The 14,118-nt window shown below is 34.3% G+C and overlaps 1 protein-coding gene across 1 annotated transcript in view; it reads left to right on the top strand.

Annotated features, from left to right (window-relative positions):
• Window positions 1-14,118, top strand: part of LOC117289136 — a 36,621-nt gene continuing 22,503 nt past the window's right edge. Inside the window, exon 1 of the mRNA XM_033770119.1 lies at window positions 1-460. Within this exon, the coding sequence (XP_033626010.1) occupies window positions 38-460 (423 nt within the window). The 5' untranslated portion in view covers window positions 1-37. The remainder of the gene's footprint in view (window positions 461-14,118) is intronic.

Genomic DNA, 14,118 nt, shown 5'->3' with positions numbered 1-14,118 from the left:
TGGAAATCCGAAAAGTGTGCAATGTATTATAATAACAATGGCTTCCCTGGCCACTGGACCGCCGACGGGCCGTGGCCGCCTCGGCAAAACTCGATGGTGTTTTATTTGCGGCAGAGAACTTGTTACTTGTAGAAGATATTGCAAAATAATTTCGAAATTAATGAAAGACAGTCAGCTATTATCGGTATTAAGCACAATTTTGGGAGAAGAAATCACACCAACCGCCAGTATGAATATATGTGAGCAATGTGATACCAAAGTTGCCAAGTGGCGAAAGGGCAAAGTGATAGGGAACGAAATTAAACAACAGTTCTCGGCAACTACAGCCAAATATTCCACGTCTGCATCATCAGCTTCTGCTGCAACTTCCAGTGCAAGTCCAAGTACACCCGTCAGAACCCTATCACAAGATCACAAGAGGAAGGCTGTGTATTCACCAGGAACCCCATCGACCCGCAAAGTAAGTTCGATTAATTTTTAAACTCAATTAATAACTTTATTTGTAATGCGCCAAATTGCCAGAGAGTGCACGGCGTTGAAGAAAGAAGGAACTTCACCATAGACAAAGTTGACCAGCTATAGTATACGTATGAGGAGAGGAAAGCAGGTTTCTTAAAACCACATTTGTTGATGGAATGTTCTGTTTATGAGTCCCCTTTTGCTTTATGCCCATGCCTTACTCACAATCAAGTCAAGAAGACAACATCCCCAATTTAAAAAGAAAATGGCACTAGTACACTACATTTCAATTCGATGGCAATCTATAAAATATTGTGTGTTTCACTGTTAATATAGAGTCGTTTACGTAGAATAGAAGGTCAGTTTGTTTCGTGTGACTAATTTAATTTAGGAGCGTGAATAAAGTTACAGGGATAATATTGACATGGTTTTGGTTCCAAAAGTTTAAATAGAACGGTCTTCCAAATGGTTCCAGCATCCAGGGGAAGTTTCTTTTCTAATCGGAAAACTCGACTGTAGAATAATAGCGACATGTACACGGCTAAGTAAAACTGTTGTCCATTAATAAGTCAAAACTGTGTGCAAACTCAAACCAGTGTGTTGTTGTCGTCGTTGTATTGTACAAGTAGATGCCATGCCAAGCTGTTCCCACCAAAGACGTACAGATACCAGACTGATGCCGATACTGCAAGGTCAGAGTTAACCGAACGGAAGCTAGCACAGTATTGGGCCCGAAATAGCCAGCCGCGTATTCCCGGAAAAACCAGCCGCGTATTCGGGAAATAGAACACATACAGTACAGGGAGGTGACAAGATTTCGCATTTTGCTCGATTCAAAACTGTAATCCGTTATTTTAATCGAACGAATTTTGCAGTACAAGCAATACAACACAATTTTTTAATAGATAATATTTTTATTTATTAACTATAAATTATTTTGAGGCAAAACATTATATTTAACCAATTGAAAAATAAATGAAAAAATGGGCCGCAAACAATCGAGCCAAATCCGAGTCAGTTTGTTTGCATTACGTCTGTTTTGTACAAAATCATAGATTGAAAAGAATTTGTACCCTTCGTTATGATATAAAATTAATTTTTTAGACCAGAATCTTAAAGACTGATACCATAGGCACTCAAAATAACGAAGCGTCAAAAATTGGTTCACTAATTAGTTGTTAATTAACCACAGTAATGTATGCTATTTTCAATGAAAATGCGCACAACGGTTGACTTAAAAACTATTTGAAAAGAATTTGTACCCTTCGTTAAAATATAAAATTAATTTTTAAGACCAGAATCTTGAAGACTGATTTTATAGGCACTCAAAATAACAAAGCATGAAAAATTGGTCCACTAATTAGTTGTTAATTAACCACAGTAATGTATGCTATTTTCAATGAAAATGCGCACAATGGTTGACTTAAAAACTATTTGAAAAGAATTTGTACCCTTCGTTAAGATATAAAATTAATTTTTAAGACCAGAATCTTAAAGACTGATACCATAGGCACTCAAAATAACGAAGCGTCAAAAATTGGTCCACTAATTAATTGTTAATTAACCACAGTAATATATGCTATTTTCAATGAAAATGCACACAATATAATGCATAGTGGTTGACTTTAAAACTATTTGAAAAGAATTTGTACCCTTCGTTAAGATATAAAATTAATTTTTAAGACCAGAATCTTAAAGACTGATACCATAGGCACTCAAAATAACGAAGCGTCAAAAATTGGTCCACTAATTAATTGTTAATTAACCACAGTAATATATGCTATTTTCAATGAAAATGCGCACAATATAATGCATAGTGGTTGACTTTAAAACTATTTGAAAAGAATTTGTACCCTTCGTTAAGATATAAAATTAATTTTTAAGACCAGAATCTTAAAGACTGATACCATAGGCACTCAAAATAACAAAGCGTCAAAAATTGGTCCACTAATTAGTTGTGAATTAACCACAGGAATAATTATATGCTATTTTCAATGAAAATGCGCACAATATAATGCATAGCGGTTGACTTTAAAACTATTTGAAAAGAATTTGTACCCTTCGTTAAGATATAAAATTTATTTTTAAGACCAGAATCTTAAAGACTGATACCATAGGCACTCAAAATAACGAAGCGTCAAAAATTGGTCCACTAATTAGTTGTTAATTAACCACAGGAATATATGCTACTTTCAATGAAAATGCGCACAATGGTTGACTTTAAAACTATTTGAAAAGAATTTGTACCCTTCATTATGATATAAATTTAATTTTTTTAACCAGAATCTTTAAGACTGATACCAAAGGCACTCAAAATAACGAAGCGTGAAAAATTGGTCCACTAATTAATTGTTAATTAACCACAGTAATATATGCTATTTTCAATGAAAATGCGCACAACGGTTGACTTAAAAACTATTTGAAAAGAATTTGTACCCTTCGTTATGATATAAAATAATTTTTTTTAACCAGAATCTTTAAGACGGATACCAAAGGCACTCAAAATAACGAAGCATCAAAAATTGGTCCACTAATTAGTTGTTAATTAACCACAGGAATATATGCTACTTTCAATGAAAATGCGCACAACGGTTGACTTAAAAACTATTTGAAAAGAATTTGTACCCTTCATTAAGATATAAAATTAATTTTTAAGACCAGAATCTTAAAGACTGATACCATAGGCACTCAAAATAACGAAGCGTCAAAAATTGGTCCACTAATTAGTTGTGAATTAACCACAGGAATATATGCTATTTTCAATGAAAATGCGCACAATATAATGCATAGCGGTTGACTTTAAAACTATTTGAAAAGAATTTGTACCCTTCGTTAAGATATAAAATTTATTTTTAAGACCAGAATCTTAAAGACTGATACCATAGGCACTCAAAATAACGAAGCGTCAAAAATTGGTCCACTAATTAATTGTTAATTAACCACAGGAATATATGCTACTTTCAATGAAAATGCGCACAATGGTTGACTTTAAAACTATTTGAAAAGAATTTGTACCCTTCGTTATGACATAAAATTAATTTTAAAGACCAGAATCTTAAAGACTGATACCATAGGCACTCAAAATAATGAAGCGTCAAAAATTGGTCCACTAATTAGTTGTTAATTAACCACAGTAATATATGCTATTTTCAATGAAAATGCGCACAACGGTTGACTTAAAAACTATTTGAAAAGAATTTGTACCCTTCGTTATGATATAAAATAATTTTTTTTAACCAGAATCTTTAAGACGGATACCAAAGGCACTCAAAATAACAAAGCATGAAAAATTGGTCCACTAATTAGTTGTGAATTAACCACAGGAATATATGCTACTTTCAATGAAAATGCGCACAACGGTTGACTTAAAAACTATTTGAAAAGAATTTGTACCCTTCATTAAGATAAAAAATTAATTTTTAAGACCAGAATCTTGAAGACTGATACCATAGGCACTTCAAATAACGAACCTTGAAAAATTTGTTCACTAACTAGTAATTGTTATGATGTCCCATAGAGGACTATGGTGTTCCATAGAGGACAGCCTCCGTTGGAGTTGTGAGTTGGGCCGTCGGAGTTATGAGTTGGGCCGTCGGAGTTGTGCGTTGGGCCGTCGGAGTTGTGGGTTTTCCGTCGGAGTTGTGAGTTGGGACGTCGGAGTTGTGGGTTGTCCGTCGGAGTTGTGAGTTGGGCCATTTGAGTTATGGATTGTCCGTCGGAGTTGTGAGTTGGGCCGTCGGAGTTGTGAGTTGGGCCGTCGGAGTTGCGGGTTTTCTGTCGGAGTTGTGAGTTGTCCGTCGTAGTTGTGAGTTGTCTGTCGGAGTTGTGGTAAAGTTTAAGTGTAAGGGGTCCCGAAAAACCTACGCACGCGCGTGCCTTCGTCTCAATTGTCACAACACACATAGCCTGGATGATGGTTTGCCCGTATTCCTCAACAAAATGAATTTTTACATATTTTTAACACCAGGAACTTTAGGTACAACGATTTTTATTCAGACCGTTTCATTCCGATTGGTTAAACTGCGGTCAATCAGGAGAGAATGTGCAACTTAATGAGTATTCATGACTGTTAATTTCGTGCACACACTACGAAAGTGTTAGCTGTCACTTTGTGTACAGAAGTACATAATATTAAAGCACCAGACTGCTGTGACATTCAAATTATTGAAATTTACGTCATACTACATGAAAATGAAAAGGCTGATCCAGCCAATCACTATATATTTTTTTAACTTTTAATCGTTGAAATATTTTTTGATAAAGTAAAAGCCAACAACTCTCTATAATCCTTGGAAAATTGCAATGTTACATATTTTGGCCTTCAAATGGTCTTAAAATCTGGCAATGCATCTGTAAATTGCTATATTATTAGGTTCCCGGGTGATACATAAGGAGTAGTTTTTGTTTTTGTTTGACAAACAACCCATCAAGGATTAATATCAATAAAACTAACTCAAGGCATCGTCAGATTTATGATAATAATTTTATTAGTTGTAAGCACAGCTTTCATACACACAGATCACAGCTCGGGTATCAGGAAAACTTGCACAGTTCCGTTGGCTTAATTCATTCATGCGTTCGTATTGTCGTTTACAACAAACATAATATAGGTTTTCTCGGTCAATTTTCATGCGTTCGAATTAAAGCTAAAAAGAAACCCTAGTTTGAGAGGATTAGGAGGAAATGCGTGAATTTGAACGCATGTTAATGATTTTGAATGATTTTTTGCTGAAATTGGCCGGGAAAACCTATATTTAAACATGAGAGTATAATTATGTTTCTGAACAATAAAATAATGTTTTTGAGTAATTGTTTTTAACGATTTTTTTATGTAAAAAAAAAACTTTGCTTCGATCGAACGTCGAACACACGTCCGTCGTGAGTTTGTACGTTTCGAAAAAGTGTTTTTCTTGCATTTTTTTCCGGCAATGTCGACCAGGTGTATTGCTGCTGGATGCAGCAAAACAACTAAAGATGGGGTCAGTTTGCAAAGTGGTCCGGTCCGACGACCTTTCCAGCGCTGTGCAGCAAACACTTCGAGCCGTCCGCTCCGAGAATCCGCAATACACTACACATTTTGACATGAAGAGAAAAGTTCTTTTCTAAAACATGACGCCATCTCAACAATTTGTCCAGCTAGTGGAGAAGTCGAAGAAGTTGGCACTGCATGCGATTCATCGCGCCTCGATTGACGTCACGAACAGCGCCCTCTCGTGTCGGGCTTATTTTCAAATTTGTAAATAACATGGATACTAGTTTTAAAACCTTAGTTAATTTTGTATTCATATTCCACTCATCAAAACACATAATTTATTTTAGTGACAAAAGCTTTATTTTGACAATATTAATACCACTTCCAGGTGACTTTTGTGCCTACCCTTTACAAAGGTACAAATCAGAGACATTAATCGAGCAGGTGAAGGATATTTTTTGATATCCTTCCATTGTCTTTAGCTATGTCATTATTGAGCACATCACAACTTCTGGAAGGTGGTAGCAGCAGTCATATTTCATCATTGTTCGAGAGGTCTTAACACACGCTTGACGATGGCGTGCTGACCTGCCCTGTATGTTCAAATTCTACACTTTGCTGTTCGTGGTTTTCCCGGTCAATTTCGGGAAATGAGCAGCCAATTTAACCACCAGCCTATTCTTTTTCGCACAAAATCGAATGCTTCTGAAAAGGGTCATTCGATTTCATTTTAAGACTAGTCAAATGTACTTTTACGTCATTCAATTTAACAAAATAATCATTCCATTTAACAATTTATCGAAGCTGCATTCAAATTCGCATGATTTTTTGGGGGCAGTCAATTTTGGAATTTGTGCATTCTTAAAAACGCTTGGTTAACTTGTGTTTCCTTACTTATGTTAAAGGCATGCTGTTCATTATTTTTGCACTCTTCAACATAGTTATGCCAAGATGTCTGGCACGCCAACAGATTGATGGTTGGCGAAAATTTACCCCCCAAAAACATAAAAAATAAATGTAGGTTTTCTCGGTCAAATTCGGCAAATGAGCAGCCAATTTAATTTTCATGCGTTCGAATTAAAGCTATTTTGCCTCTCCAGTTTTTACTGCGTTTCAAATTCAGAATTCGGTCATTCAATTTCGTTTTGAGGCATTCAAGTTCCTAGCACATTCATTCTTTTTCATGACACACAATCATCATTCAATTTAGCAAAGCTGGTTCGACTAGAGATTTTGCTGATTTGATCATTTTCAATTTCGTAAAGAGGCAATCAATTTCGCTCACCGATAATTCAAATAAGTACGACTAAAGAAATACGAATAAACAGAAAAACTGTATAAGGCAAACCGTTTCGTACCTTCACTTTTAAATCAAGCGAACCTTATTTTCTTTGTTTTATGTTTCCAGTAGACTGGAAGGGTTGTTTTCTTCTTTATTTTTTTCGGGTGACCTTCAATGGTTAACTGACCAAGACCTGAAATTTGAATGTGTGCCAAAAAAAATTTGTTGTAAAAAAAAAAAAATTCCAGTTGTTGGTTTTTATAAATATTCACCAACCATCTGTTGGCGGGCCAGACATCTTGGCATAATTATGTTCAAGAGTGGCAAAAAATTAACCGCATGCCTTTAACATTCGTATAAGGAAACAACAAGTTAACCAAGCGTTTTTAAGACTGCACAAATATCAGAATTGACTGCCTCAAAATGAAATTGAATGACTAAACACATGCCTCAAAAATACTCCTGCGAATTTGAATGCAGCTTCGATGAATTGTTAAATTGAATGATTATTCTGTTAAATCGAATGACGTAAAAGTAGATTTGACTATAGTCTTAAAATGAAATCGAATGACCCTTTTTTAGTAGCATTCGATTTCGTGCGAAATAGAATAGGCTGGTGGTTAAATTGGCTGTTCATTTTCCGAAATTGACCAAGAAAACCTATATTAAAAAAATCGGGTCTTGCTCAGTTAACCAATAAATCTCTCCGGAAAAAAAAAATAAAGAAAGAAAAAAAATCTTAAGGGGCCCCAGGTAAAGTCTACTGGAAACATAAAAACAAAAAATTAAGGTTCGCTTGCTTTAAAAGGAAAATCACGAAACAGTTGCTTTTAACTTTACAGTTAATCTTATTATTCGTATTTCTTTGGTCGTACTTATTTGAATCCTCGTTTAGCGAAATTGATTGCCTCTTTACGAAATTGAAAATGATTAAATCAGCAAATCTCTAGTCGAACCAGCTTTGCTAAATTGAATAATGATTGTGCGTCAAAAGAAAAGAATGGTTGTGCTATGAATTTGAATGCCTCAAAACGAAATTGGATGACCTACTTCTGAATTTGAAACGCAGTAAAAACCGGAGAGGCAAAGTAGCTTTAATTCGAACGCCTGAAAATTAAATTGGCTGCTCATTTTCCGAAATTGACCGAGAAAACCTATATTCTAATCAGGCCCGCATCCTACCTGCAGTTATTAAAGAATATTGTTACAATGCACGAAGAACATTTCGAATAGGGGCGTAGATAAATAATTATAGGTTTTCTCGGTCAATAGCGGCAAATTAGCAGCCAATTTAACCACCAAGCTATTCTATTTCGCGCGAAATCGAATACTACTGAAAAGGATAACTCGATTTCGTTTTATGATTGGTCAAAATGTAATGTTGCGTCATTCGATTTAACAAAAATAATGATTCAATTTAATAATTCATCAAAGCAGCATTCAAATTCGCAGACGCTTCTTGAGGCGTGTGTGCCACGAAAAAGAATGTAAATACTCTAAATTGAACAGAGTGCTAAAGGAATTTGAATCAGCTCAAAACGAAATTGGATTGCCGAATTCCGAATTTGAAACGCAGTAACAACTGAGGAGACAAAACAGCTTCAACTCGAACGCACGAAAATAAAATGGCTGCTTATTTTCTGAATTCGACCGAGAAAACCTATAATTATGAGATCTGCCATCTGACAACATAGTGCGAACAAAACATCGGCCTAATTTCCCAATAAAAGCATAAAACACATGGGTCCATCCATTTCATGTAGGCCTAAGGTAAGCAAAAACGACATCTCATTGCCTTCTCGGTGAGGAATCGAGTCAGCAAGGTACAATAATCACAATCGGAACTCAATCACGGAGCCTCAATCACATGTGAAAATTGCCAAACAAGAACCCGCAAGTAGGCCTACGCCAGCAATTATTGGCCATTACAGTTTAGTAAAACAAATAAAAGTCAGACGGCCAACTCACAACTACGACGGCCAACCCACAACTACGACGGCCAACTCACAACTCCGACGGACAACTCACGACTCCGACGGCCAACTCACAACTCCGACGGAAAACCCACATCTCCGACGGACAACCCACAACTCCGACGGCCAACTAACAACTACGACGGCCCAACTAACAACTCCGACAGACAACCCAAAACTCAGACGGCCCAACTTACAACTCCGACGGACAGCCCACAACTCCGACGGACAACCCACAACTCCGACGGCCCAACTCACAATTCCGACGGACAACCCACAACTCCGACGGCCCAACGCACAACACGTCGTGTGCCCGGCAAAAGGACGTAAGGGAAAGTTCCCGGCAGAAGGACGTAAGCAATTTATGTTAAAATTTGTGTTTCAAGAATTATGAGCGGGAAAGTTTGGTAAATTTGTTGCCATGCAAAAGTCATTCTAGAAAGGTTAAATTCTGCATGGGGAATGGGGAAACATGTCTTCAGGGTAATTCTAGCAAAAGAACAAACAAAAATGACATATTTTTCATGTCAGGAGCCATTTTGTTGCTTACGTCCTTTTGTTACTGGGACGAACTACTTTATGTTCCCGGCAAAAGGGCGTAAGGCCTTACGCCCTTTTGCCGGGCACACTACTCCGAAGGCCCAACTCATAACTCCGACGGTCCAACTCACAACTCCAACAGAGGCTGTCCTCTATGGAACACCATAGTCCTCTATGGGACATCATAACAACTAGTTAGTGAACAAATTGTTCAAGGTTCGTTATTTGAAGTGCCTATGGTATCAGTCTTCAAGATTCTGGTCTTAAAAATTAATTTTTTATCATAACGAAGGGTACAAATTCTTTTCAAATAGTTTTAAAGTCAACCGCTATGCATTGAATTGTGCGCATTTTCATTGAATAAAATAGCATACATTACTTAGGTTAATTAACAACTAATTAGTGAACAAATTTTTCACGCTTCGCTATTTTAAGTGCCTATGGTATCAGTCTTCAAGATTCTGGTCTAAAAAATGAATTTGTTTTCATAACGAAGGGTACAAATTCTTTTCAAATAGTTTTAAAGTCAACCGCTATGCATTATATTGTGCGCATTTTCATTGAAAATAGCATATTACTGTGGTTAATTAACAACTAATTAGTGCACCAATTTTTTACGCTTTGTTATTTTGAGTGCCTATGGTATCAGTATTCAAGATTCTGGTCTTAAAAATTAATTTTTTATCATAACGAAGGGTACAAATTCTTTTCAAATAGTTTTAAAGTCAACCGTTGTGCGCATTTTCATTGAAAATAGCATATGCTAGTGTGGTTAATTAACAACTAATTAGTGGACCAATTTTTGACGCTTCGTTATTTTGAGTGCCTATGGTATCAGTCTTTAAGATTCTGGTCTTAAAAATTAATTTTATATCATATAAACGAAGGGTACAAATTCTTTTCAAATAGTTTTAAAGTCAACCGCTATGCATTATATTGTGCGCATTTTCATTGAAAATAGCATATATTCCTGTGGTTAATTCACAACTAATTAGTGGACCAATTTTTGACGCTTCGTTATTTTGAGTGCCTATGGTATCAGTCTTTAAGATTCTGGTCTTAAAAATTAATTTTATATCATATAAACGAAGGGTACAAATTCTTTTCAAATAGTTTTTAAGTCAACCGTTGTGCGCATTTTCATTGAAAATAGCATATATTACTGTGGTTAATTAACAACTAATTAGTGGACCAATTTTTGACGCTTCGTTATTTTGAGTGCCTATGGTATCAGTCTTTAAGATTCTGGTCTTAAAAATTAATTTTATATCATATAAACGAAGGGTACAAATTCTTTTCAAATAGTTTTTAAGTCAACCGCTATGCATTATATTGTGCGCATTTTCATTGAAAATAGCATATATTCCTGTGGTTAATTCACAACTAATTAGTGGACCAATTTTTGACGCTTCGTTATTTTGAGTGCCTATGGTATCAGTCTTTAAGATTCTGGTCTTAAAAATTAATTTTATATCATATAAACGAAGGGTACAAATTCTTTTCAAATAGTTTTTAAGTCAACCGTTGTGCGCATTTTCATTGAAAATAGCATATATTACTGTGGTTAATTAACAACTAATTAGTGGACCAATTTTTGACGCTTCGTTATTTTGAGTGCCTATGGTATCAGTCTTTAAGATTCTGGTCTTAAAATAAATTTTATATCTTAACGAAGGGTACAAATTCTTTTCAAATAGTTTTAAAGTCAACCGCTATGCATTATATTGTGCGCATTTTCATTGAAAATAGCATATATTCCTGTGGTTAATTCACAACTAATTAGTAGACCAATTTTTGACGCTTCGTTATTTTGAGTGCCTATGGTATCAGTCTTTAAGATTCTGGTCTTAAAAATTAATTTTATATCATATAAACGAAGGGTACAAATTCTTTTCAAATAGTTTTTAAGTCAACCGTTGTGCGCATTTTCATTGAAAATAGCATATATTATTACTGTGGTTAATTAACAACTAATTAGTGGACCAATTTTTGACGCTTCGTTATTTTGAGTGCCTATGGTATCAGTCTTTAAGATTCTGGTCTTAAAAATTAATTTTATATCATATAAACGAAGGGTACAAATTCTTTTCAAATAGTTTTTAAGTCAACCGCTATGCATTATATTGTGCGCATTTTCATTGAAAATAGCATATATTCCTGTGGTTAATTCACAACTAATTAGTGGACCAATTTTTGACGCTTCGTTATTTTGAGTGCCTATGGTATCAGTCTTTAAGATTCTGGTCTTAAAAATTAATTTTATATCATATAAACGAAGGGTACAAATTCTTTTCAAATAGTTTTTAAGTCAACCGTTGTGCGCATTTTCATTGAAAATAGCATATATTACTGTGGTTAATTAACAACTAATTAGTGGACCAATTTTTGACGCTTCGTTATTTTGAGTGCCTATGGTATCAGTCTTTAAGATTCTGGTCTTAAAAATAAATTTTATATCTTAACGAAGGGTACAAATTCTTTTCAAATAGTTTTAAAGTCAACCGCTATGCATTATATTGTGCGCATTTTCATTGAAAATAGCATATATTCCTGTGGTTAATTCACAACTAATTAGTAGACCAATTTTTGACGCTTCGTTATTTTGAGTGCCTATGGTATCAGTCTTTAAGATTCTGGTCTTAAAAATTAATTTTATATCATATAAACGAAGGGTACAAATTCTTTTCAAATAGTTTTTAAGTCAACCGTTGTGCGCATTTTCATTGAAAATAGCATATATTATTACTGTGGTTAATTAACAACTAATTAGTGGACCAATTTTTGACGCTTCGTTATTTTGAGTGCCTATGGTATCAGTCTTTAAGATTCTGGTCTTAAAAATTAATTTTATATCATATAAACGAAGGGTACAAATTCTTTTCAAATAGTTTTTAAGTCAACCGCTATGCATTATATTGTGCGCATTTTCATTGAAAATAGCATATATTCCTGTGGTTAATTCACAACTAATTAGTGGACCAATTTTTGACGCTTCGTTATTTTGAGTGCCTATGGTATCAGTCTTTAAGATTCTGGTCTTAAAATTAATTTTATATCATATAAACGAAGGGTACAAATTCTTTTCAAATAGTTTTTAAGTCAACCGTTGTGCGCATTTTCATTGAAAATAGCATATATTACTGTGGTTAATTAACAACTAATTAGTGGACCAATTTTTGACGCTTCGTTATTTTGAGTGCCTATGGTATCAGTCTTTAAGATTCTGGTCTTAAAAATAAATTTTATATCTTAACGAAGGGTACAAATTCTTTTCAAATAGTTTTAAAGTCAACCGCTATGCATTATATTGTGCGCATTTTCATTGAAAATAGCATATATTCCTGTGGTTAATTCACAACTAATTAGTAGACCAATTTTTGACGCTTCGTTATTTTGAGTGCCTATGGTATCAGTCTTTAAGATTCTGGTCTTAAAAATTAATTTTATATCATATAAACGAAGGGTACAAATTCTTTTCAAATAGTTTTTAAGTCAACCGTTGTGCGCATTTTCATTGAAAATAGCATATATTATTACTGTGGTTAATTAACAACTAATTAGTGGACCAATTTTTGACGCTTCGTTATTTTGAGTGCCTATGGTATCAGTCTTTAAGATTCTGGTCTTAAAAATAAATTTTATATCTTAACGAAGGGTACAAATTCTTTTCAAATAGTTTTTAAGTCAACCGTTGTGCGCATTTTCATTGAAAGTAGCATATATTCCTGTGGTTAATTAACAACTAATTAGTGGACCAATTTTTGACGCTTCGTTATTTTGAGTGCCTATGGTATCAGTCTTTAAGATTCTGGTCTTAAAAATAAATTTTATATCTTAACGAAGGGTACAAATTCTTTTCAAATAGTTTTAAAGTCAACCGTTGTGCGCATTTTCATTGAAAGTAGCATATATTCCTGTGGTTAATTAACAACTAATTAGTGGACCAATTTTTGACGCTTCGTTATTTTGAGTGCCTATGGTATCAGTCTTTAAGATTCTGGTCTTAAAAATAAATTTTATATCTTAACGAAGGGTACAAATTCTTTTCAAATAGTTTTTAAGTCAACCGTTGTGCGCATTTTCATTGAAAGTAGCATATATTCCTGTGGTTAATTCACAACTAATTAGTGGACCAATTTTTGACGCTTCGTTATTTTGAGTGCCTATGGTATCAGTCTTTAAGATTCTGGTCTTAAAAATAAATTTTATATCTTAACGAAGGGTACAAATTCTTTTCAAATAGTTTTAAAGTCAACCGCTATGCATTATATTGTGCGCATTTTCATTGAAAATAGCATATATTACTGTGGTTAATTAACAACTAATTAGTGGACCAATTTTTGACGCTTCGTTATTTTGAGTGCCTATGGTATCAGTCTTTAAGATTCTGGTCTTAAAAATAAATTTTATATCTTAACGAAGGGTACAAATTCTTTTCAAATAGTTTTAAAGTCAACCGCTATGCATTATATTGTGCGCATTTTCATTGAAAATAGCATATATTCCTGTGGTTAATTCACAACTAATTAGTAGACCAATTTTTGACGCTTCGTTATTTTGAGTGCCTATGGTATCAGTCTTTAAGATTCTGGTCTTAAAAATTAATTTTATATCATATAAACGAAGGGTACAAATTCTTTTCAAATAGTTTTTAAGTCAACCGTTGTGCGCATTTTCATTGAAAATAGCATATATTATTACTGTGGTTAATTAACAACTAATTAGTGGACCAATTTTTGACGCTTCGTTATTTTGAGTGCCTATGGTATCAGTCTTTAAGATTCTGGTCTTAAAAATAAATTTTATATCTTAACGAAGGGTACAAATTCTTTTCAAATAGTTTTAAAGTCAACCGCTATGCATTATATTGTGCGCATTTTCATTGAAAATAG

Source organism: Asterias rubens, chromosome 4, assembly GCF_902459465.1.
Source record: "Asterias rubens chromosome 4, eAstRub1.3, whole genome shotgun sequence".
NCBI lineage: Eukaryota > Metazoa > Echinodermata > Asteroidea > Forcipulatida > Asteriidae > Asterias > Asterias rubens.
This window is presented reverse-complemented; position numbering and strand designations above follow the sequence as displayed.